We start from the raw sequence: 26905 nt of genomic DNA on the forward strand, positions 1-26905 counted from the left end.
AGGGTACATCAACCTTCTTAATTTCCAAAATGGAATGAGCATAAATGTCACTGAGTGTCCAGGGCTTATGCTTTGTTTAAACTCTTGTGTACCTAGTACAGGACCATGCAAAAGTAGCTGCTTAAGGTATGCTTTGGATTTGGATTTGTATATGCTAGAGGTATTACTTTTTGGGAAGTAGGGGGTGCTTTGTGTCATTTTAGCATGTTGTGTTGCACTGAAGCTAATTGTAAGAAGAACCTGTGAAAGCAGGGACGTTGCCCTCTAGCAAGCACCAAGGTTCTTTGAAAAGTCATGGTGCCCAGAAGCATGGGCAGAGCACTGCCTGTTTCCTAGAAGGGTCTTGGGCATCTGTGTGAAACTAGGAGATGTTTATGCTATAGATCACTAAGAAAAGATACAGAATTGTATGCTCTCAATTCTGTACAAAAGACAAAAGGAAAAATTGGAAGGAAATATATCAAAACATGACATGCAAAACTTACAGATGATTTTTGTTTGTTTTTAGAATTCTCTACTAAGTTTTTACAATAAGCTCTTTGTAGTTTGATAATAACTTTTTTGAATGAAAAACGTCCTTCAAAATAGCTAAATGCCTCCTAACCACCTTCCTTGTTGATACTTTTGCTGACTCAAAGCGACTATTTCAGTTAGTTCTTACGATACCCCTGAAGTTGCATGATAACAAGCTTAAAAACTATTTCATCTTTCTTCCCTTTCTTCTTTTCTTGCTGTTTTGTTTTTTTCTTTTTAAAATTGTATTGGGGTAAAATATACATAACAAAATTTGCCCTTTTAACCATTTTTAAGTGTATAGTTCAGTGGCAGTAAGGACATTCACAGTGCTGTGCAACTATCACTGTCATTCATCTCCAGAACTTTCTTCATCTTCCCAAACTGAAGCTCTATGCCCATTAAGCAATAAGTCCCCTTATTTTTGTCATTTTCTTTTGTTTGCTTTCTTTTGTTTTATTAATTTTGGGGGATCACATTTAGTACATCACTATTATTCATAGTGGGGATAAATTCAAAAGCATTGAATTTGAAGAAATGTCTGAGATTGAGCCCTGGTTCTTCCAGTTGTCAGCTATGTGACTTTGGGCAAATCACTTTGTAAGCTTCAGTTTCCTGATCTTTAAAATGGGGAGAGGATCATCTACTTTTAGTATATCATAGGACTGTTGTAATTTTTGTAATGATGTAATTAAATAATATATGTTGACTTCTTTATGACATGTTACAATTCCTAGTCAAAAGAGTGAGTGCATCATTAGCATGACTGCTATTTAGGTTCATAAGGGAGCCAAGAGGTTGTTGTAGAAGTCTTGACCAGTTGACATTCTAGTGGACTTGCTTTCCTTTTCAGGAAATACAATAATAACCTTTTATTTAAATCAAACTTTTCCAACCCACAGCCTGCAGACCACCTGCGGCCTGGGACGGCTTTGAATACAGCCCAACACAAATCCGTAAACTTTCTTAAAACATGAGATTTTTTTGAGATTTTTTTTTTTTTAACTTATCAGCTATCATTAGTGTATTTTACATGTAGCCCAAGACAATTCTTCTTCTTCCAGTGCGGCCCAGGGAAGCTAAAAGATTGGGCACCCCGGATTTAAATAATGCTGTTTTTCAAAGTGCGTTTGAAAAATTTAGCTCATTTAAATCCTCATCATACTAAGTAAGGTTGGTATCTTTAGTTCTGTTTCACAGATGAAGAAAATGGAGACATCAAAATCTTGCAGTTTAAAGTATGGACTCAGATGCTGGATGGTATCTGTTTAAACCCAAGCTCTTCTACTTGCTAGCTGTATGACCGTGGACAAGTTACCTAACCTCTCAGTGCCTTCGTTTCCTCATGTGTTAAAAAAAAAGATGACAATAGTAATACCTGTCTTCTAGTATTGTTATGTAGGGGCAGAGGGAAAGCTTCCTCTAATTCTTGAAAAGTGTTGAGAACTTTGTGCTAGGCCCACAGTGAGTACTATATAAGTTTTTGTTAAATAACAAAAAATAAAAAGAAACGGAGACAACATGCTTCCACAAAAATAGTTAATCATAGAAGTGGGACTAGAGTGCAGGGTTCCCAGTCTTCATCCAGTCCCTCTCTCCCCGTCTTGGACCTCTGCACCATACGGTGATGCCTCACCAGCACTGCCAGGATCAACCTCCTGGGCCAGTGGTCCCAGTAAGCTACAAAGTTGGGTCACCATTTCACCATTTATAAAACCTTTCCCAAACATTTATTTAAATCTAGTGCTGTTAAATGTTTATAATTAGACACAGTGACTCATATGTCATGATGGTATTTTTGAGCTATAATGATTCTTATTTTGGAAAAAAATGATAATGCATTTTATTATGATAATTTAGAAATTCCATTTTTATCCTTAATGATTTGAAATATATTTAAAAACTGAAAATTATCTGTGATATTTCATTTTCTATATATGTGTTTGATAAACTGACCAGATCAGGAGAAAAAATGTACATGGTGGTGGTGTCCATATCCCCTGGCACAACTCAGAGGTCACTTAGAGGGCTGGGCTTCCTGTGTTTCTCTAACCAAGGGTGATCTCTGGCCAAGGAAAGGTTTTGGGGTAGGCTGAAGTGCCCCAGAATTACCACCAACAGACAATTCTCAACCAGAGATGAGAGTTGGTGGGTAAATACCCCACCCACCTCATCCTTTGGTGGCACAGTTCTAGAACATGTTAACTGTGGTTTCTCAGGGGATTCCCAGCAAGAATGTGCCCCAGTTGCCCACCGTGGTGCCCTTTACTGGCTTTTTCTACCTCCCTGTGCTTCCTGGCATCTTCTTCCGAATAAATTACTTGCACCTAAATCCTTGCCTCGGGGTCTGTTTGGAGGTGAATGACAATTTACAAAGGCAATTTATGACCCTGAATCTATTATCCTTTCCACCTAGAGCACGGTTGATTTTTCTTTGTCTTTGTGATTTTTTTTTTTTTCCTGTTCTCTGTGTATCTTCTTTGCTATGCAGTAAAGTAATTGCAGGCTGTGTCTAACTACAATTTGCAAATGGGATTTCGAAATGTTTTTCAAACATTTTGGCTCATAAAATTTTAACAAGTTATAAATACATGTTCTTCCTCCATAACATTTTTGAGGAATGAACAATGTGTGCCAGGATGTTTGAACACCTACTGAAATTAAATGGATTACTACTTTCCTTTGTCATTTTAAACATATCCACTGGCAACTGTAATATTTCATCCTGCATATACCTTTCTGATGGGCTCCCTTACAGGATTAGCATTGAGCTTTGAAATTGGATCACTCTGCTGAAACTCATTTTTGGCCCAAGGGTCAATAGCTGCCCAACTCCTTATGAGAAAGTGCCATAAGATGTCCAACAACTAATTGCATCTCTCTTTCCATTTTATCCCTAAGCTTCTACATCCCTCATATCCCAGGATCAGTACCTTCTCAATGTCAGTAGCTCTTTCTCTAGCCTTGTTCCAGCCTCTGGTTTCTAGTCCTTCACTGGTGCCATTTTTCACCTCGGCTCTAAGGTCGAGGTCTCACTCAGATGACCACTGCTGGCCCTGAGGCCTCTGGATATTTTAAAGAGCCCAGACACTGCTCTAGGCCTCAGGCCATAGGGAACTGCAAGGCGTGTATATGGGGGTGAAGAGAACCTTTGAAACCTTAGCCAAATTTTCTGGAAAGTGTCTTCTGGGACAATGAACCCCAAAGTGAACTTCACATGCTCCCGGAGAGGTGTGGCCTGATCTGAGAGGTAAGGGAGGGAAGTACCAAAGCCTCTATTTATATTGATTTTTATTTTAATACAAGGATGAATTAAACATGAGTAATATGTAGTATCCAAATTGAGGCTCACCCACATCAGAGGATTCCTTATCACATGTGGCTCAGGCGGCAGGAGTGAGTGACCCACTATCTAGAAGGCTCAAATAGGACACCCTTACTCTTCTTTGCACTTTTAGCTTAAGGGAAGGCATTGCCAAGTGATGTGTGTTGTGCATAATCTAGTTTTAATTAAACTAACCTCCTCAAATGGGCAAGTGGCTTAAAAATATTCCTGCTAAAACAAAATAGAACAAAACCAAACCCCACAGATTGTAGATGATATTAAAATTGCAAGCCCAAGAGAGTAATATGAATATAACAGAGAAGACACTTCTCTCATTCCTGGTATAGGCTCTAATCAGATATGACACATTCAATCACATCATAGTTATAATAAGCTTTTCTGATGGCAAAAGGTTCACTGTCAATAAACTGGGAAAAAATATTTAACAAAAAATATTTAAAGTAGTCTTTAAAATTTTATTTTACTGTTAGCTCATCTTTTAAAAATTCGACATTTTAGCATATGTTTTCTCCCTGACTTGTTTATGAACTCTTGTGTAATACCCACCCACATTCAGCAATTACCATTTCCTAGATTTTTTTTTCTCTCTTTCTTTCTGTGTGTATGTTGTTGTGTTTTGTTTTGCTGAGCTTTGGAAAGTAAGGTGCAAACATCCTCACCTTTCACCCCTAAGTATATCAGTGTATATTTCCTGAGAACAAAGGTAGTCTTCTACACAACCCAATGCCACCATCACATTGAATGAAATTAACAATAATTCCTGGTAACATAGAATGAAATTGTACCTAATATATTAGTACAGTAGTACATATATATAATTTATACATTAACATACATACAATGTAGGAGTATGTTCAATTTGTTATTACTTTCTTAAAGCTCTGTTCTTAAAGGATTTTTAAAGAATGGGGGTTGGTATACTTCCCTAAGTGCCCCCACTCCCCCTCCAACCTCCCACCACCCTTATTCCAGCTTCTTCTTGGGCATCAGAGTAGATTGACAAGGTCCAGATGAATGTGTCTGCAGGGAGCTGGCCCAACTTGTGTTGCTAGATGGAATATAACTTTTGTTCCTTTCTTCTCTTCTCCATCTCTTCTGTCTTCTCCCCTTTCGTCTCCTCTCCTCCTCTCCCTTGCCTCCTTCTCTCCTATCCTCAAATTTCCTTTCTTTTTCTCTTCTTCCTTTTTTTTCTCTTCCCTTCCTTCCATCCCCTTATTTCCCCAGTGATTCTGCTCTTTTCCTTTTAGTCCCTCAGGCATTCCTGCCCATGTCTGACAGCAGAAAAGTTGGGGAATTATTTATTTAATTGCCCTTTTGCTGGAGCTCTTCACCCCTCCATGCCCTGTTGATCACACACTCAGACCTGTGAGCTATAAAGCTGAAAGCTTGTTCCCTCCATGCAGGGACAGAAATTCTCTCCTGCCCCATATTACTGCTCTTTTTTACCCATCCTGTTGGGAAAACTAAAGTTTCACCCCTCTGCAACACTTTACCTCTCCCTGTTGAGCCAAAAGCAAATCCCAAGACATTTCTTTTCCCCAGCTTAGCTTCTGCAGTCTCTTTGAATCATAGAGGTTTTCCAAGAAGTTGGTGCTCACGCACAAATTAAAGCAATGAAGAAAAGGAGCCAAAAGATGGAGGACTGCCGGAGTAAACAACCTGAAGATTCCCAAACATTAATATTCCCCAAATGCAACAAGCCACCCAAAGTTCTAGAACCTCCCTGCTCTCCTTCCTTTGTTCGTTCCTATTGGAGGAACACCTTTTGACTCTTCCTTAGCTTCTCTAACAGGATGTGGCTTTATTCCACTTCTCCCCAGTCTTCCCTCATCGATGTTGTCAATATTACTTGAAATTACCACAAAGACTCCTACTCCTTTCTTTGGAGGTTCCTCAAAAGCTTGAGGCTAAGAATTGCAAGTCCCTTTTGGAGGGTAGAATAGCGAAGTGGGATGTGAGTTCTGTTTGTTCATTCAGTGTAGCACCTCAGTTCTTAAAGTAATGGGGAGTGTAATACCTAATATCTAGAGGGTTATTTCTAGCTATTTTGTTAACATATCCCCACAAGCTCCTTGTCAGTAAAGAATTATCTCCTGTTCAAGGATGAGAATATTGAAGTGCAGAGTCCACGATTCATCCAAGACCATACAACTAGTTGGTAGAATCACCATTAGGAACTACATCTCTTGATCCTAGGTCTGCATTGGAGCCCAGAGGAAACTAGAGTATATTAAGAAGAGGTGAAAAGGAGCATTGGAGATATTTATCCTGGAGAAAACAGAAAAGCATAACTGCAATCTGTTACATACTTAAAGATAACAGTTGGATTGGCACCAAAGACCAGTAAGTTCTCCATTTGTGGAGTAATAGCTCAGAGAGATAAGATCCCATTGCTCTGGGTTATAATCATCATACAAGCCAGCTAATAATTGCCTTACTTGTTCAGAAAAATTCTTGGTGCTTTTCTCAGGAGAAAATAAAGCTGATGTTTAGTAGTTTTGTCAAATCTCATCAGGTAGAATTCTAATTTTAAGGCAGGCAATGTGTCAGTTACCCTAGAGACCATTTAGTTCATTTAATTATCGTCTTCACCTCAGTATTCTCCACATAGTATACGTTAGGATTGCAGTGGAGTTTTAAAAATATTGTAGTGCAACAATTCCTACAGACTTCTGTAGGTAATTATGGACAAATAAGGGCTGAAATGCTGGATCCTTAAAAATAAACAAACTGCCCATATTTGAATAAAAGACATACCTTTCTGTGGGCAAAGGTTTCCAACCCAGAGTGTGGCAGCCAGCTACTTCTACTTGCCAAGAATCTCTTTGACAAATTAATCTTGCCACAGAGAATGTTTTGTGACCTTTCCAATGTTTGCATAAGAAAAATGAAGCACAGATGTTTTCAGAAGTGGGAAACAATTGTTTGAGCCCCATATTGTCAGAGGAGCAAATTTGTCAGTCTATTGAAGAATGATTTTTACTGACTTAATGTGTAAAAGGGAAACTTCTCTCTCTCATTTGTGAGAAGTTGGAAATAAGAGACACATGAGCAAGTCACATACTAATCATCAATTAATTAGCAAGTATTTGCCGAGTCCCTACTTTGAAATAAGTGATTTTCAGAGCAAGGAACCTGGAACATTTTTAGTGAGACAGGAAAAAGAGAAGAGGAAAGGATGTAAGCTTCTGACCTCAGGAAACTTAAGAAAAAGTCAGGTAGAAAAGACATACCCATAGAAGGTAAATTAGTATGACCACCATGAAGAACAGTTTGGAGGTTCCTCAAAAAGCTAAAAATAGAGCTAACATATGATCCAGCAATCCTGCTGGGTATATACCCAAAAGAAAGGAAATCATTATATCTAAGAGATATCTGCACTCCTGTGTTTGTTACAGCACTGTTCACAATAGCCAAGATTAGGAAGCACACTAAACGTCCATCAACAGATGATTGGATAAAGAAAATGTGGTACATATACACAGTGGAGTACTATTCGGCCCTAAAAAAGAATGAGATCCTGTCATTTGCAACAACATGGATGGAAGTGAAGATCATTTTGTTAAGTGAAATAAGTCAGACACAGAAAGACAAACATTGCATGCTCTCACTTATTTGGGAGATTTAAAAATCAAAACAATTGAATTCATGGACATGGAGAGTAGAAGGATGGTTACCAGAGGCTGAGAAGGGTAGTGGGATAGGTGGGAGGCAGTGGTGGTTAATGGGTACAAAAACTAATTAGAAAGAATGAATAAAACCTACTATTTGTCAGGATAACAGGGTGACTATAGTCAATAATAACTTAATTGTACATTTTAAAATAACTAAGAGTATAATTGGATTGCTTTTAACACTAAGGATAAATGCTTGAGGGGATGGATACCCCATTGTACATGATGTGATTATTATGCATTGCATGCTTGTACCAAAACATCTCATGTACCCCATAAATATATATACCTACCATGTACCTACAAAACTTAAAAATGAAAAAAGAAAGAAAAGACATACCCATAGAAAACTAGCAAACAATTCAAGATAGTGCATAATAAGCAGAAAATGAGAGGAGTTGATAATCTTGTCATAAAAGTCAGACAGGTTGGGAGAAAGAATGGGAACTATTAAGGCCTAGATTGGTCAGCAAAAGCTTCATCAAGATGATACTTAAACTGAAATTTGGAAGGATTGGATTTAAATGAATCAAGAATCTGGAATTGGGCATGATGGAAGGAGGGAAACAGGAAAGCAATGGAAAATTTAGGAATGAGGCATAGGCTAGTCTATCTCTTGAGTACAATGGAAAGTGGACAGCTCATTCTTTCAGAGAGTAGCAAGTGGGGAATGATCTATGCAAAATGACCTTAGAACTAAATCTGGTGATAACTTTAAAGGGTTATCACATCTAATTGTTTTAGATAAGGCTCTTTTGTTGGCAAAGAACAGAAGCCACTCAAACTAACTCAAGTAAAAAGGGGATGGTAGTATTGTAAAATTATAACAGGACATCTCTTGTACATTCAAAACTAGTACATAAGCCAGAAACCATACCCTCTATATGACTTAGGGCCACATTATCTCAGCTTCTCCTCTTATGTCTGCTTCATTTTTTTTCTCTCAGTCCATTTACTCAGCTTATTCATCTTCTGCATGTTTAAATATGGCTGCCCTGATCTTTTCCTTGACATCAAAATCTTATATTTCCAGCATCTATTACTGACTAACAGTATTCTCTCTCTTTTTCTGTTTAAATGCTTAAGAGAAAGAGAAACTCTTTAGTAGCTAGCCAGGCAGTTCAATGGCTGGTTTAGATCGGGTATCTACTCCAATCCAACCAGCCATTGCTCCTAAACAGGAACTACCCTGTGGTGTCTCCCTGCATTGGGAGCTCTGGGCAGAGCAATCTAGGCCAGAAGAGGAAATAGACTGATATGCTCCATGCTATACAGAACCATTAGACTTGCAGGAAACATTTTGTGTGTTTTATATACATTTGAGAAACATCTGGTCTATTTCTCTCCCTCTAGGAAGAATTTACCCAAAGCTCTCTTCTGAAAGAACTATGGTGTTCTAAAAAACATTGGTTCTAAATTGAATGTTGACTCTACCACCTCTTAAACTGAGCTTCAATTTCCCATCTGCAGTGGAGATAATAATGTCTACCTATTGGAGTTGTCTGGAATATAAATGAGATAATATAGATTCTATTCTCTGCTTTGAAAAAGGCAAGAGCTTAGTAAATGGGATTTCTTTCATTTATTTGCTATGTTCTGAGCATACCATAACAGAAAATTGTTTGCAATGCATTTTAACTTATTTTTAATTGCACAAGTGATATATGAATATGTCAATACTTTAAAGCAAATACTAGATGTTATATTATTTCACTGGTAAATATTTTAGCATGTGTCTTTTATAAACAAGGTCTTTTAAGAAACACATAGCTGCAATACCCTTATCACACTCAATACATTAAAAATAATTCCTTGATATCACCAATAGTACATTTGTATTTGATTTTCTTCAATATTTATTTCACAAATATCTTTTTTTTTTTTAAGAATAGTGTCTTTTATTAATATACATAGATCACTTTTCTTGTTTTTTTTGGTTTTTTTTTCTTTTATTATTATTATTATTATTATTATTATTATACTTTAGACACCATGGAATACTATGCAGCCATAAAAAATGATGGGTTCATGTCCTTTGTAGGGACATGGATGAAATTGGAAATCATCATTCTCAGTAAACTATCGCAAGAACAAAAAACCAAACACCGCATATTCTCACTCATAGGTGGGAATTGAACAATGAGAACACATGGACACAGGAAGGGGAACATCACACTTCGGGGACTGTTGTGGGGTGGGGGGAGGGGGGAGGGATAGCATTGAGAGATATACCTAATGCTAGATGACGAGTTAGTGGGTGCAGCGCACCAGCATGGCACATGTATACATATGTAACTTACCTGCACATTGCGCACATATCTTTTTATTATTGTTTGGTTTGACTCAAAATCCAAAAGGAGTCTACACGTTGCATTTGGTTGATATGTCTTTCAGTCAGTCTATAACCATTCTCCCTCATTTTCTATGCCATATATTTGTTGAAAAAAAAATGGGGTAATTATTCGTGTAGGATTTTCCAGTTCAGAATTTGGCTGATTGTATTCTTATAGCATCATTTAGCAGGTTCTTCTATCACCATATTTCCTGAAGACTGGCACATAAATCTAGAGGCTTAATTAGATTTAGATTCAAATTAATTTTCTAGTAAAACTATAAATGCTTTATACTATATTTTATATTTTAAAAGTTGTGAATTTAAAAGAGCATAGTTCCCATGGTATTTTGCACCTAGGAAGACAAGATTCCTAAAAGAGAAGGAAGTAAGCCATTTACTCTGGTTTCTGACTGAGTGAATCACCTTTACTCAGAGAGTTAGTGGTAATTATGACTGCTATCTGCCAGAAAATGCAGATAGAAGTCTTAGTTATCATTTTATCTCTAACAAATTTATTAGCGATATCTTTAGCCATATGCATCTTTGGCTGAAGATGTTCTCATGCCTTTAATTAAAGATACCAATTTCTTGCCTACATTCTAAGCTAGGAAAATGTTTAAAATGGCTAATGAATAAAGAAGACACTAGAAGAAAATAGAACTTTCTTTTAAATTTTTATTTTTGTTTGTATTTGTTTAAAAATAAAGCAAACACAGGTACATTGAAGCAGGACTGTAGTATTGTTCTGGAATTTTGGGGTTTGGGGATGTTTAATAAATATTAGCCCTCTCTTCCCTACCTAATTTGAGAACAAAAAGCCAGATAACGAAATCAGAGAGACTATGATAAAAATAGTTGCATCTATGTCTGATAAAGCTGTTTGGGGAATGTAACTCAGGTCTATAGCAATAATGAACTTGCAGACACTCTCTTATCTTCTATATTACACTTGCCATTCCTCTAGACAGGGCCAGTTAAACAACCGTAGTCCTCCCTGAGCCCAATGCACGAGCCAGGTTCTTTTTCCCAAACTCGCCACTGAATAATTCATTCCCCCTTCCCTGGTAGGAGGAGGAAAGTGAGTGAGGAGTCAGGGTGCAGCCAAGAGTGGTAAACCAATGGAGGTCTAATCAACATGAAAACAAGTGGAAATAAGTATTCCCCTTCCCTGAAGTCCATGATATAAAAGAGTATCATAAGTAGAGTCCAGTTTAAACACAGCATTTTCAGCAATAAACACCCTCACATGTAGTTGGTCTCAACTCATATCAACTTCCACATTATAGTAGCTCATGTTCAATTGAACAAACTTTTGTGGAGTGTGTGCAAATCACAGTGCTGGCAGATTCCAAGATGGAAAAAGACATACTCTTTGTCCACCAAAGGCTCATCCTCTAGTGGGTTCTCAGACAGGTGTACACAAGATAATGGTGCCCTTGTCTTGTCGCTTACTGTTCTAGAGACCATATGGGCAGTGTGCAGACATGGAGATGTGCTGCTCAGACCTCCCTTGAAGAAGAGACTTGTCCAGCTGCAGGGGGTGTGGTTAGCTGAAGCCTCCAACTACCAGCTCTTTCAGGGTCCACTTCAGCTTTCAAGCTGTGGTCATGTTCTTTTGGGTGGTTCCTGCCCAGTGACTGAGCCAGGTGGTAACTGAGATCACATTCTTCCTGGGGTGACCCCATGCAATGACTAAGCAAGGTGATTATACATGGGCCTGGCAATTTCCACCCAAAGCAGGACTTCCCCATTGGGTAATCTTTCCTCCTAAGCTTCCTGTTGGGCTAGCGTAGAATGACCAGCTATCCCAGTTTGCTTGGACTGAGAGATTTCCCAGGATGTAGGATTTACCATGCTAAAACTGGAAAATTTCCAGGCAAACCAAGATGTTTAGTCATCCTCGCTGGTGTAGACCTGACGAGCTCCCTCTTTCTATCCTACTTCGTCCCCTTTTTCCTTTCACAGGTATTGCTCCTCAATAAAACTTGTATTTCTTACTTCATCTCAGCGTCTGCTTCCCAGAATACTCAACCCAAGACATGGGCACAAATAGCTCACAAAGCAGGAAGAACCTAAATACTTCAAGAGAAGATAAGGCTGAGATCAGGAAGGCAAGGGAAAAATCAATGTGAAAATGACAGGGATTCTCCTGGGTATTACTTTTTCAAGGGACCATTTATTATGCATACTTTGAAAAAGAAAAGAGGCATATTTAAAATAGTCAACGACTTAAGGTTCCCTGAAGTGGATCTGAATACTCAAAATGAAGGTTTTGCCAAAAAAAAAAAAAAAAGCCAACCTCCTTGTTTCTGTGTCCTTTAACCAGCAACATGCCTTGTTACTAATTTCTATGATTTAAGAAGAAAAAGGGAAATTCAGCTTTTCTAAGAGGTATTCTTAAAATCAAGAGAGAGTGTGAATTGTACAACATGGTGACTATAGTTAATAACAATGTATTGCACACTCGAAAATTGCTGAGTCGATTTTAAGTGTTCTCATTTTAAAAAGATAAGTATGTGAGGTAAAGTATATGTTAATTAGCTCAATCTAGACATTCCACAATGTATACATATTTTAAAACATCATGTTGTACACAGTAAATATATACAATTTTTATTTATGTTATTTTTTAATTGGCTTTAAATTAAGACAAAAAGAGAATATGAGCGGAATGGTACTTCTGGAGAGAAGAGAAGGCATCCTTCAGGGCTAGATTAGAATGAGGCAAGTGGCTATTTGGAGTACAAAATTTAAGGAGGCACTCACTCTCAGGGTCATAGAACTCAGAGTCGGCACCCTCAGGACCCGAAAGTGAGCACCTCCTTAAGTATTGTATGCCAGGTGTCTCGCTTGCCTCAACTTAGTCCTGGTGCTGGTATTCAGAATAATATTATGCAACTGATGGGGATCCTTCTTTCCTGCCCTAGATACAAAGCCATTGTCCGGCCAATGGATATCCAGGCCTCTCATGCCCTGATGAAGATCTGCCTCAAAGCCGCCTTTATCTGGATCATCTCCATGCTGCTGGCCATTCCAGAGGCCGTGTTTTCTGACCTCCATCCCTTCCATGAGGAAAGCACCAACCAGACCTTCATTAGCTGTGCCCCATACCCACACTCTAATGCGCTTCACCCCAAAATCCACTCTATGGCTTCCTTTCTGGTCTTCTATGTCATCCCACTGTCAATCATCTCTGTTTACTACTACTTCATTGCTAAAAATCTGATCCAGAGTGCTTACAATCTTCCCGTGGAAGGGAATATACATGTCAAGAAGCAGGTAGGTGCTCAGGATTGATTCATTTCCTCTTTGGGGATATAATCCCTTGCATTTCTATTGGACCCCACTGACAAGCCATGACACTTGAATCTGCAATTAGATGAGGTGGGTGATGTGTGGCCGGATGCTAAATGGAAACGCCTAGCCATGGAAACCCAAGGTGGTCTTTATAATCTTATTCTCCTGTTAAAGACCTAAGCTAGGGAGGTGTTGTGAACCTGAAATATTTCAAGTGTGGGTTTCTTTTGGAGAAATAATCTGAAAAAGAGTTGTATTTTAAAAATAAATAAATAAAGCTTTGAAGCTCATGGGGATGTGACTTCTTTAAACTCCAGTCACATTGTTTGCCTAGAAAGAGGATTACCACATGGAGACAAAGCAGAGGAGGCTGGAAAGTGAGGCCAGTTGAAGAAAAAGAGTAGTTTGATTAGGATAGGCTCACACTGATTTGGGCTTAAGTCCAAGCTTCATGATGTATTCAGCCTCTCTGAGCCTCAGTTTTCTTACCTATCAGATAGGCTTATAATCCCTACATTGTAAAACTATTGGAAGATTACAAGAGAGAGTATATGTAAGGCCTACAGTGCCCAGCATGCAAGATGCCCTCCATATGATTAGACTCTCTTTCTTATCCCCCATAACACCCCATAATTTCATCCTTGAGGTACAAACAAATGGTAGAAAGCAAGGGCTCTGGCTTCCTCCTGTTTGTCAGTTTCTGCCTTCTAGCCCAGGTGTAGATCATGTAGCATCTATGATGCAAAAGCAGAAACACTCCCCACTCCATTTCAGTGAATAGCTGACTCACTTGGAGACCTTACCCTTTAACGTTCATTATTTATGTATTTGTCTCAATTGTGGGGGAAGAGTGGCAGTTTCTAATGAAACTACCTTCCTACTTGAAAAACCTCTCATTAGCCAACATCCATTGTACCCCAAACTCTTTATGGAGAAACATGTTTCCCCTTGAGGTAGTGGATGGAGTTGGGAGCAAAAGGAGATGCCCATCCCTCTTTGCCACAGTCTCTTCCTATAGACTATAGTCCAGAGATAACTCAGGATTTTAAAATCATAATAACAGAGAGTTATCTTGGTTTAGCCAATGAAGAAGAACAAAGCTGGCTGCTCTTTTTGAGCATCAGAGGGAATAAGAAATTATTAACTGTGGAGAAAAGAAAGACATGAAGTAGTATGGCTGATAAACTGCACCAATGCTCTCCTGAGGAAAAAGGGGGCACTTATTAGAAGTTCATGTTGCAATCCATTCAAACATGTAATCAACTTTGTTTAGAGATCTGTTCTCAGTGGTATGTTCTAACTCTATTCTTCCTCGTCGATTTCTGCTTCCTGGCTCATCCATTTCTGTGTTTCTGACTCTTTTTTTTTTTCCTTTTCTGTCGTTTCTGTTGCCTTTCTCTCATTTTACTGGATTATCTCTTGCCCTCTCCTATTGAACTCTTTTTCTGTGGCTTTGTGAACTCATCTGTTGCCCTAATCGTTTTTCCCTGTCTCTTTCTCTGCCTGAATCTGTCTCTCTGCATTCTTCTGACACTGTCCCTTGGTTCCTCTGTCTCTCTCTATGTGACTCTCTCCTTAGATTGAATCCCGGAAGCGACTTGCCAAGACAGTGCTGGTGTTTGTGGGCCTGTTCGCCTTCTGCTGGCTCCCCAATCACGTCATCTACCTGTACCGCTCCTACCACTACTCTGAGGTGGACACCTCCATGCTCCACTTTGTCACCAGCATCTGTGCCCGCCTCCTGGCCTTCACCAACTCCTGCGTGAACCCCTTTGCCCTCTACCTGCTGAGCAAGAGTTTCAGGAAACAGTTCAACACTCAGCTCCTCTGTTGCCAGCCTGGCCTGATCATCCGGTCTCACAGCACTGGAAGGAGTACAACCTGCATGACCTCCCTCAAGAGTACCAACCCCTCCGTGGCCACCTTTAGCCTCATCAATGGAAACATCTGTCACGAGCGGTATGTCTAGATTGACCCTTGATTTTGCCCCCTGAGGGACGGTTCTGCTTTATGGCTAGACAGGAACCCTTGCATCCATTGTTGTGTCTGTGCTCTCCAAAGACCCTTCAGAATGCTCCTGAGTGGTGTAGGTGGGGGTGGGGGTGAGGGTGGGGAGGCCCAAATGATGGATCACCATTATATTTCGAAAGAAGCCACCAAGTCTTAAGTTTTTCATTTCAACTTGTGAATGTTTCTTCTGATGTGAAGCAAACCTTCCCTTTTCAGAAAAGGGAACAAGTAGAAAATTCTTTTTTAAGCATCAAGCCCTGTTAAATGGTCGTGGCCAATTATGTCATAGAAACTGTATGAACAACCAGATTTATATAGCAGAGAAATCTACATTGAATGCTTACTTTGTGAAAGACTTCATCTTGTCATTTCTTTAAGCAGACGCTAGTACTTTAGACATATAACTTGACTTTGTTTTCAGGAATATCTGTAATACACAAACCAAGGAACAACTTTTATTTACACTCCTAATATGAAAAGTCAATCCTGTGAAAGAGTGCCCCATGTATGAGGGACACTCTCCAAGTTGATAACAATGGAAGCGAGTTTAATATAAAACAATTCCCTAAGCATTTATTTTTCTTAAAAAGATGTTACTGAGGACCTAGAAGAAATGCTCAATACATACTTTTAAAGCAAAAATACAATGAAACACATTGTCACGTATATAAAGATCCACGTGTGGCTGTGTGTGATATCTCACACTCTGAATTCTTACTTGATGGAGGTTTTGTTTGCTGCTACAGTTTTAATCATCCAGGGTGCCATTCCACCATAGAAGAGAAATCCTTTTAGGAAAAAAAATTAATCATGCTATTAATTAATCAAATATCTATAAATGCATAAAGTACAGTATTTATTCTTGATACATAGGTTTTGAGTCAAATGTATTTACTTAGATTTGTCTTTGACTGCTACACTGAATCAGTAGTTTCACTGTAAGAAAGAAGGGATTGTATCTGAGTAGAAATAGGAACATGTTTATATTTAATGTATGCTTCTCCTAACGTTTGTGGGTGGAAGTGAATAAAATTTCAGTAACACGTATTTTTTGTCTGAATATGTATAAGAAAGTCACAAGGGTCTTAACTTTAAGAACTGATTGAAAAACAGCTACAGACTTGTTTCTACTTAAGAAGAGTATTTATGAAAGAGTCATGTGCAGAAAAAGACTTGGCTGAAATATTTTTCTTTTTCTAAGTGAGTTTAGTTGGCTCTAAAAAGATTTGATTCCCTTACTTTAGAAACCCTGAATCGAGTTTTTCTTCACTCAAAGAGAGGGCAATTTTGACAGGTTGCAAACATATTAACCCACTTTCAAATAAATTCAAATTTTACAAATGTGCCCTTACACATTAAAATTCTAAGACAATTTTACTTTAGGTTTTCTCTATCCAGATGAGATACAAACAGTTGGCTCTCATTTTCACATGGCACATATGAAAAGATTCTTGTCTCTTGATACGAAGAAGTGCCCACTGTCTATGGAGCTTTAGGAGTTAGGACCAAGATAGAATGAAACTTCTTCAATTCTGCTTGCTACGTGCTCGTCTGTACTGTACAAACCTGCTTTCCTGGTAGTCCATAATTACATTGAACAGTTTGAAAAGCAAGACAGATAGTATAGCTTAAAGAACCAAGATTTCTAGCTTGACGGTCCAATTCTGTCTCTAGCTATATCACTCTGGCTATCAATTTCACTTGTCTAGACCCATGTTTTCATCTCTAGACTGAGAAGACAGTGCTAAGGTCTTGTCTATCGCTAAAATTCTGAGTCTCTTCATCGTCTCTAGTTCTGTCTTTGCAGCCTTTCTGTAGCCCATTTGGTCACAGTAGCCTCACTTCTGCTACCCTTGCAACAACAACTCTTTGGAAATCAACCGCTATTCTATATTTGTGTTCACATTAGTGGTATGAAAGGAGACAGACCATTCTGTTGCTTCAAGGGGCTCCTTGGAATACTTTGCATGAATGATGTTCCGCGAGCTTGCTATGTTTTGGAGTTAGAGCTGTAAGAGACATAAGAAAACATATTGCTGAGTCTTCTCATTACACAAAGGATACTCTTCCTATTCACCCTTCTTCAACCTCCATGAATCTGTTATTTTGAACTAGTGTTCCACAATTTTGCCCTTGGCTTTCTTCAAAACCCTTGAATATAAATGACTCTATGCTTAGTTAGTTGCTAACATGTATAGCCTTTTGAATACCTAGCATAACTTGTTCAGGCATCTCTGATCTACCTGCTTCCAGAGACATTTTAGGAGTAGAGCTCATCTTCATGTCTCCTTCAGTTAACATCATGGCATAGATTGTGTGTGGTCTCCTTCCTAGCTTCTGGACAAAGAGTGAGGAGATGGAGGTCTAAGTGTAGCTGTGTGTCCTTAGGCAAATCTTATTATTATTATTATTATTTTTTTGAGATGGAGTTTCGCTCTTGTTGCCCAGACTGGAGTGCAATGGCACTATCTGGGCTCACCACAACCTCTGCCTTCTGGGTTCATGGGATTCTCCTGCCTCAGCCTCCCGAGTAGCTGGGATTACAGGCATGTGCCACCATGCCCAGCTAATTTTGTATTTTTTTAGTAGAGCTGGGGTTTCTCCACGTTGGTCATGCTGGTCTCGAACTCCCGACCACAGGTGATCCACCCACCTTGGCCTCCCAAAGTGCTGGGATTACAGGCATGAGCCACTAGGCCCGGCCGAATCTTACTACTTCTTTGAGACTCTTAAATGAAAGGATTGAAGGAGGCCTTTGCCAGCCAGTGACCAAGGACTGGTAAAACTATTCTGTGAATCAACTAATGGATTGACTTAGACCTTCTTACCAGGAAGGGCATAGTTGGGCCCTTCTCTAGGGAAGTCAAAATTTTATTATTTTATTCCACCTCAAGAACCTAAAATTACGTGAGAGACCCAAGTCCCCATGTGTATCACTTCTCTGCCAAAGCAGAGTGTGGCAGGGGCTGGAGCTGAGACATTTCACGCCTGGCTTCCAAAGATAATCACGTTTAGCACTTATGTCTTTGGCAAGAAAAAAAAATCAATTTTTGCTGTGGAAAACCATCTGTGTTTATTCAATTGACAGACACTACCTTTCAATCTATCTTAAATTGAGCCTCCCTGAGGCAGGCAGCTCAACAGTGATAGATTAAGCAATAAACAAAGCAATCTTCCCACCAACGGCTGCTGTTGGCAGGGAAGGTGCAGCTGCTATTGGGAGTGATATTCTTTAGCAAGAAGATCCTCCCTGCTTAGTGAAGACAGGGCCCCTCCCTGTTGTTGATTTGATGATTCTCCATAAATGTGGATGGCTAAATCCTGTTTTTTTGACTGCCTTCACTCTCACACTGAACCTGCCTTCCGCCTCATTAACAAGCTCTGGATTTCCCTCTTTGTCCACAAACAATTTGGTTCCATCCGGGAGGATGGAGAACCCCTAGGTAAATAAACTGTTTAGGGGCTGCTGCAGATGAACCAAGCTCATCTTGTTATGAAAATGAAACTGAACAGAAATAAATGAACTTGACAATAGCACATGAGCATCCTTGCATTGTAAAGTCTTCATTTATGTCAAAAGCAGCAGTTGGTTATTTGTTTCACAGTGTCTTCATGCATCAAGTAGCTTCTGGTAATAGAGATTAACTTTGTCTGGGGAGTACACATTGAATGGCATCATCTGTGGACTAAAAGGTGGCTAAGTCACTGTTCCTGGAAGCCAGCTAGAAACCATCGCCCTGGGAAGCTGACTGTATGGGAGCTGAATGAAGAGCCATCCACTTGTATCGTGGTGAGATGGGAAGGGTGCAAACTTTCTTGCCATTTGTGCTCTTCACATCCACAACAGGAGGTAGCTATTGTTAGAGAGTAGCTTAGAATTATCCCTGGGTTTCTGGGGGAATGGAGCACCATTTGTACACTTGTCTAATTTTTGGCTGTATTCTCATGAAATGGATTAACAGCTGAACACAAAGGGATTAAAGAATCTTTCTTGGGACTAGGCTTTCATGGGCCTAGGCTTTGTGCACACTGTTTGATGAAACCAAGGCTTACCAAGCTCTATTTTATTCTGTATCTGGATGGTCATTTCTTCTAGCCCACACCCAGACACATACTTCCCAAACACACACAAAAATTTCACTATCTCACAATCTCTTACTGTAACTTTGGCCTTCAGAGACACCCTTTGTTATATTGCAGGAGGCCAAGCATTAAGTCCAGCTGAATATATTCAGAGCAATCTACAAATAACACACTGAGAACAGACTTTTCTCTTATGAGACTTCACATTAGAAATTCATTCAGTAGAATGTATCCAAATTTTTAAAAAGCTTCAATGTTGCACATATGTTAAATTTAAGAATCCCTGGGTTAGAATATTACTGTGGAATCATGTCCATGACTAATTTTTTAAAAACTTTGCATTTACCTAGTGTTCATGGTCTATAAAGTACTTTCATACTCATTACCTCATTTCATCCAAGCCTTCCCTGCTGGCCAAAGAGCTGCTATACATCCTTTACTCTGGAAATGTGACCATCTACCATTACATTAAAAGGCCCATGGAACTATGAGGCTGAAACATGAAGCTGTTAAGATTGGGCCATTTTCGAACTACAAAAAGGCAATTTCATCTGGTTCAGCTTAATCTGATTTCATATTGTTTCGAGGTGAACTAACTGTACTTCATTCCCATGGGCTATTCAGTTATACTGAAGAGCAGTGCTGATCATCACTTCTCCACTTTACAGGATATTCTCTTGTCCCCAAAGTGAATTTGTTTAACTTGGCACAAGGGAGTGGACAGGGTCATTGTTGGCTGCCCCAGGAGAGACATATTGGTGGGCACAACATTCAATGCCACAATGAAATGGAAGGCTAAGACGAAGAAGGGTGGGATCCTTGGGAGCAAAGACACTGGCCAAGAAATACACCAAATTTGACCAAAACCTGAATGGAGTGCTGTGGCTCTGGAAGTGCTGGAAAGGAAGGGGCTCAGCTTCACCAAACACTGACAATGTGCCAAGTCCAGTGCTGGGCACATGAAGCCGTGGCAGGGAGATTACTTACTGATCCTCAAGTCACATGGGGAAGTTGAGTGGCAGAGTATAAGTGTGGAGCTGATCTCTCTATGTCGATGTCCATTCCACTGCTTAGCATTGCTTCCCAAATCCCACCTGTGTGAAAAATTAAGTTCACAGTACTTAGTAGAAAACTCCACTCCCTATTCTAGGTTTTGTCCAGAGACCTGAACTAATGATAGAGTCAAAGAATGTATGCAAAGAGCATCGAGGCTCCTAGTTTAAGGAATTTTTGAGGGCAGAGGCTGAAATGCAGCACAAAGTGGGTAAGAAAGTCCCTTAGGTCAGTTGTTCGCACCCTCCTTCTCTCCTACTCAGAGACACAATTCACTTGCAACTGGAAGCCCTGGGAAGAATTTCCCACGTAGTTCTGTGTCTGAGGAGAGAAAAAAACTTGCTGAGGACCAAGTTAGAGAGAAGACCCGAATGAGAACAGTGAATCTAGCCATTTTTCTTTGAATCAGAATTAGTTGGAGAAAAAGTGTCAGGTAGAGGTAGAACCACCTACGCCCCTACTTTCCCCAAAATAAGAGTAAGATATGACAATGGTTGGTTTCCTAGAGTCTGGGGACCCAGGCTACATAAATAGCCTCTAACAGAAAAGCATCTCCTGGACTAAGGGGACAGATAAGAAACTCAGATATGGACTTAGGTATCTGAGTGCCTAGCCCTAGGTGCCCTGTTCTAAACACAGACACCACTGTCTCTCTGCCCTCTCTGAACTCACATTTCTAGAAGATAAGATTATTTGCCTTTTTTCCCCCAATTTAAAATTCACTCACAGAGTCATATAATGACATGAAAGGACTCACATAATTTTATGACATTTTAAAAGAATAATTTTAACAGACAGTAAAACTTCGTACATTCAAGGCCTCATTAACTCCCAGACAAGCTTAAAAATGTTGGCATAACTCAGAACTTCAGTGTTGAAGGTACATTATATAATTTGAGCCTGTTGTGAATCCAGATTTTCATAACTTTGCTTCCATTTTAGCTAATGACATTAATATTACATGTACAACATTAAGAAAGTAAAACTCATTATCTTCTAAAAAGTTTTTTTTTTTCCTGCAGTCTGGGCTTTACTGATTCAAACATGACCTTTCTTGCATTCAAGTCAGTAGGGTTTTGGGTAATAAAATTCGTAAAACAGTCAATTCGGTGAGTTGTAAAAATAAATGGCACAAACTTCTTTAATGTCATTTTATGTTTTGTTTTAAATATTAGACTCATATTTCATAAATTATAATTGTACTTGCTACTATTAACTGTAAATATTTATTGCATTGAAAAATGTACTCTGTGTTAAATAACTCAGAACAAGTTCCAGGTGTGGTACTTAGTGTAAATAATGTCATGGCTTGGCTTTGCCTGGACTCCTTGAACAAATGAATTATTTATAAGAAATCCACAATATTAATATGAATGACTCAGATCCCTTTAAATGTGCAAACAACTCTGTGACCGTGTAAAACTCTATCTATAAAGTGTGCTTTGAGTGAAATTGTTATTTTTCAACAAATGCTTCCAATGCTTCTATCACATTGTAAGTGGTCTATATGACATTAAGTCAAATCCCGTGTATAGTAAGCTGGATGTTCAAGTTGTAGAAGAAATGAGGTTTATTCCTTAAATATAATAAAACATAATTTATGAAATGGACAGATACATGTATCCAACGTTCAATAAAAAATAGTTGTTGCATGAACGTAGTCTGTGGCTATGTGCCCCACAGTTCCTTGGTTCCTTGGACCATCTACATCAGAATCGGCCAGGCTGCTTGTGCAAAATGCAGATTCCCCAACCCTCTATTGACTTGGAACAACGTCAATGTTTAGGCTGGGGGTGTGGTGTTTCATTAAATTTTTAAAATATGTACTTACCTTTTGCATATGTAAGCTATTCTCATGGTCCAAAACCAAAAGCCTAGAAAGGAATCCAGTGAAAACTTACTCAGCTACCATTGTCCCCTCTGTACAGTTTTTGCACCCATTACCAAAGCCTTCCAAGGAGTGACCATTGTTATGTTGTTATTAGTTTCTTACTTGTGTACACTACTGGACATTTTTTACACATATGCAAATAGATACAAATCTGTGTTTTCCTGAAGCCCACCACCATTTTACAGAAATGGTAGCATATCCATTGTTTGCCCCTTGTTTACTTCACTAAATACCATATCTTAGAGATCTTTCCATATCGGTAAACAGTAGTCTCCCCTTATCCACAGTTTCACTTTCTGCCATGTCAGCTAACCACAGACAACTGCAGTCCAAAAAAAGCCAAGTACAGTACAATAAGATATTTTAGGAGAAAGAGACCACATTCACATAACTTTTATTACAGTATGTTGTTATAATTGTTTGATTTTCTTGTTAGTTTTTGTTGTTATTTTGCTACCTTGCCTAATTTATAAATTAAACATTATAATAAATATGTACGTTTAGGAAACAAAGATAGTATCTATAGGGCTCAGTACCATTTGTGGTTTCAGGCATCCACTGGGGGTCTTGGAACATATCCTCCACAGATAAGGGGGGACTATTGTATAAAGCACTTCCTCATTCTTTCTTACAACTGCATAGCAGCCCCTAATTTATTTACCCATCCCCCATTGATGAACTTTCAGATTGCTTCCAATATCTGGCTATTATCAACCGTATTGCAATGAATAACATACACAATTTCATGCACGAGCAAGTGTTGCTGTAGGAAAAATTCTTAAATGTAGAATTGCAGAAACAAAGAGCATATGCTTTTATAATATTGACAGTTATTCTAAATTGCTCTCTTTAGGACTTGAACACTAAAGTTTGGGAGTGTCTGTTTCCTAGGATAATCGTAGGCATCAGAGAGCAGGAAAGCTCGTATAACTTATAAATCAAAGTGAAGAAGTCTAGCTGAAAGTTCCAGATGTTTAGCCTACTAGACTACCTGAAGCCTACTTTTCTTTCTTCCCATCTTGGCTCCTGCTTATTGTGAAGAAAGAGTAATTGATTCTAAGGTTAGCGTTCCAGAGACAGTGAGGAGAGTTGGCATTTAGTTCATTTATCCATTCCTGCAGGATCAGTTGTCAGGAAGCAAATTCTTTCTCTCTTTGTCACCAATTCCACTTATTTGAAGTCTGCCTAATGACTAAGCCAGTGATCAAGTCTCTAGGAATATTTAAAATACTCAACAGCAAACATTAGGCAGCATGAGAAATACCACAATCGCAAAGTTGTGAACAAAATAAGCTGATGACAAAGAAATGACACAGCTACAGTGGATGCAAATTAGGGCTGTCCAAGCTCCCTGTACTCCAGGTGAGAAGAGGTAATACCAGAGATGTCTATTAGATGCAGTCACAAAACTCCTTGAGAGGCACACTGAAGCCTTGCCAAGGGAGCTCTTGAGTGTGCAATCACCACCATGAAATCATCTTGGGAGAAGGCCCTCTGCTTCCCAGATATCTTACCACTTCTGCCATGTACCCCACCCTCTCAAAGTGTGGCATATACAGCCCATGATTAAATTGTAAATGCTTTCTGAAAGTGTCAACACTTTAAATAGATAAAAGAGATCATTCATAATTGTGTCTGAAGTAGACCCTGTATCTCTTGTTTTCCTGGATTAGATGGGAAGATAAGTAGACAAAAATCTTTGAGATATTCAAGCCATAAAAGGCCAAATTGACATTTAAGATTGGTCAAGGTTAATTGCTCAGAGCTCTACTCAAAGTCCAGATGACTTTTTACTATTAGAAAGCCTGCATTCTCCCTTTGTAAGCGTGCTGCCTACCATGTCAGAAAAGAAAGTTTTATTAATGCAAAGACTGTAATACAGAGAATTTAATATTCTCTTAAAAGCATGAATTATTGGAGTTGGAAGCCACTGCAGAGAATGCCCAGACACACCTCCTCATTTCACAAATGAGGAAGTTAAAGGAAAGTGTCATGATTTGTATCTCCACACAGTCACAGGAGTTTGAAGAAATGAAAACTTAGTGACTTGGAGAAGATGTGGATAAAGTGAGCAGATTCATCAGTCCCTTCCACTAGAGGGAAGGAAATCCATGCAGGACTATATTGTAACACAACAAGCAGGGACCATTCCTGTTCATTGGGCTCAACATTGATAAGCAACGAGTCTAATATAAGAGAGATAAGCTAACATCTTGTTAAGAAAATGACACAAAAGCAGGACTCCTGTCCCTTGAATATGGACTGAATCATGTTCAACATGAAAACAAATGAATTTCTCTTTTTTTGTCTTCAACTTTTAACTTCCAGGGTACATGTGCAGGATGTGCAGGTTTGTTACATAGGTAAACGTGTGCCGTGGTGGTTTGCTGCACATATCATCCCATCACCTAGGTATTAAGCTGAGAATTCATTGGCTATTCTTCCTGATGCTCTCCCTCCCCACATCCCCCCAACAGGCCCCAGTGTGTGTTGTTCCCCATAATGTGCCCATGTGTTCTCATCATTCGGCTCCCACTTATAAGTGAGAACATGTGGTGTTTGGTTTTCTGTTCCTGCATTAGTTTGCTGAGGATAACAGCTTCCAACTCCATCCATGTCCCTGCAAAGGACATGATCTCATTCCATTTTTATGATTGCATAGCATTCCATGGTGTATATGTACCACATTTTCTTTATCCAATCTATCATTCATTGGCATTTGGGTTGATTCCATGTCTTTGCTTTTGTGAATAGTTTTGCAATGAACATATGAGTGCATGTATCTTTATAATAGAGTGATTTATATTCCTTTGGGCATATACTCAGTAATGGGAATGCTGGGTAAAATGGTATTTCTGCCTCTAGATCTTTGAGGAATCGCCACACTGTCTTCCAAAATAGCTGAACTAATTTACACTCCCACCGACAGTGTAAAAGTGTTTCTATTTCTCCACAGCCTTGCCAGCATCTGTTGTTTCCTGACTTTTTAATGATCACCATTCTAACTGGCATGAGATGGTATCTCATTGTGGTTTGATTTGCATTTCTCTAATGATTAGTGATGTTGAGCTTTTTTTCATATAAAACAAATGAATTTCTAAAAGCACACCCCCTTTCTGGGAGCAGAAGTCATTTCCTGAAGGGGGAGTGCTGTCTCAGGGAGGTGGATTCCTTGCACTAATGGGTGAGGCCCCATTCATCAGAGGGAGGAGATCAGTTCTTTCCCAAGATCTTTTTGTGTCCCTCTTGCCTTCCAATGGCTGTAAAAATTCCCTCAATTGTCTAAATTCAAAACCTTACCATCATCTCTGGCTCCTCCTACTCAGCTCACTCACTTCCAACTAGACCCCAAGGTCTGTAAAACTCTTTCCAAAATGTCTTGGGTATAAGAGACCATCTCCCAAGGGCTATATTCAGGAAATAGCTGCTAATGCAAGTGGCCAAGTGCATCCTTGTAGCCTCAACTTCTCCTCCAGGACTCTGTATTTCTCCATGATTCAGAAACAAAAGGGTAATGCCTCCACAGCAGGGGCCTCCAGGACTGGATAGTGGGGGTTATTATCATGGAGTGGTGCCCATATCATGCCCAAATTGTTGTAATTTTAACCCTCACTCCTGAATCTGCCAAGTCACATGTTGTATTAGTCCATTCTCATGCCACTAATAAAGACATACCTGAGACTGGGTAATTTATAAAGGAAAGAGGTTTAATTGACTCACAGTTCAGCACAGCTGTGGAGGCCTCAGGAAACTTACAATCATGGTGACGGGAAGCAAACACATCCTTCTTCACACGGTGGCAGCAAGGAGAAGTGCAGAGCAAAGTGGGGAAAAGCCACTTATAAAACCATCAGATCTCATGAGAACTCACTATCATGAGAACAGCATGGAGCTAGCCAACCCCATGATTCAATTACCTCCCACCAGGTCCCTCCCACAACACTTGGGGATTATGGGAGCTACAATTCAAGATGAGATTTGGGTGGAGACACAGCCAAACCATATCATTCCACCCCTGGACCCTCCCAAATCTCATGTCCTCACATTTGAAAATACAATAATGCCTTCCCAACAGTCCTCCAAAGTCTTAACTCATTCTAGCATTAACCCAAAAGTCCAAGTTCAAAGTTTCATCTGAGACAAGGCAAGTCTCTTCTGCCTATGAGCCTGTAAAATCAAAAGCAAGTTAATTACTTCTTAGATACATTGGGGATAGAGGCATTGGGTAAAAATACACCTGTTCCAAATGGAAGAAATTGGCCAAAACAAAGGGGCTACAGGCTCCAGGCAAGTCTGAAATCCAATAGGGCAGTCATTACACCTTAAAGTTCCAAAATGATCTCCTTTGACTTCACGTCTTACATCCAGGTCACACTGATGCAAGAGGTGGGCTCCCACAGCCTTGGGCAGCTCTGTCCCTGTGGCTTTGCAGGGTACGGCCCCCTCCTGGCTGCTTTCACAGGCTGGTGTGGAGGGGCTCTGGCTTTTCCAGGTGCACAGTGCAAGCTGTCAGTGGATCTACCATTCTGGGGTCTGGAGGACTATGGCCCTCTTCTCACAGCTCCACTAGGCAGTGCCCCAGTGGGGACTCTGTGTGGGGGATCCAACCCCACATTTCCCTTCTGTACTGCTCTAGTAATATGGAAGGGGGGCAGAAAAGTGCTGGGTAGAGAAGGCCATGGTCCCTGGTAAGGGCTCCACCT

The 26905-nt window shown here is 39.6% G+C and overlaps 1 protein-coding gene across 1 annotated transcript in view; it reads left to right on the forward strand.

The window, feature by feature from the left end:
- The window catches only part of GRPR (gastrin releasing peptide receptor), a 39357-nt gene extending 14478 nt beyond the window's left edge, over positions 1-24879 (forward strand). Inside the window, exons 2-3 of the mRNA XM_002831418.4 lie at positions 12796-13147; positions 14745-24879. Of these exons, the coding sequence (XP_002831464.1) occupies positions 12796-13147; positions 14745-15134 (742 nt within the window). The 3' untranslated portion in view covers positions 15135-24879. The remainder of the gene's footprint in view (positions 1-12795; positions 13148-14744) is intronic.
- Positions 24880-26905: the final 2026 nt, after the last annotated feature.

Source organism: Pongo abelii, chromosome X (genome assembly GCF_028885655.2).
Source record: "Pongo abelii isolate AG06213 chromosome X, NHGRI_mPonAbe1-v2.0_pri, whole genome shotgun sequence".
Lineage (NCBI taxonomy): Eukaryota > Metazoa > Chordata > Mammalia > Primates > Hominidae > Pongo > Pongo abelii.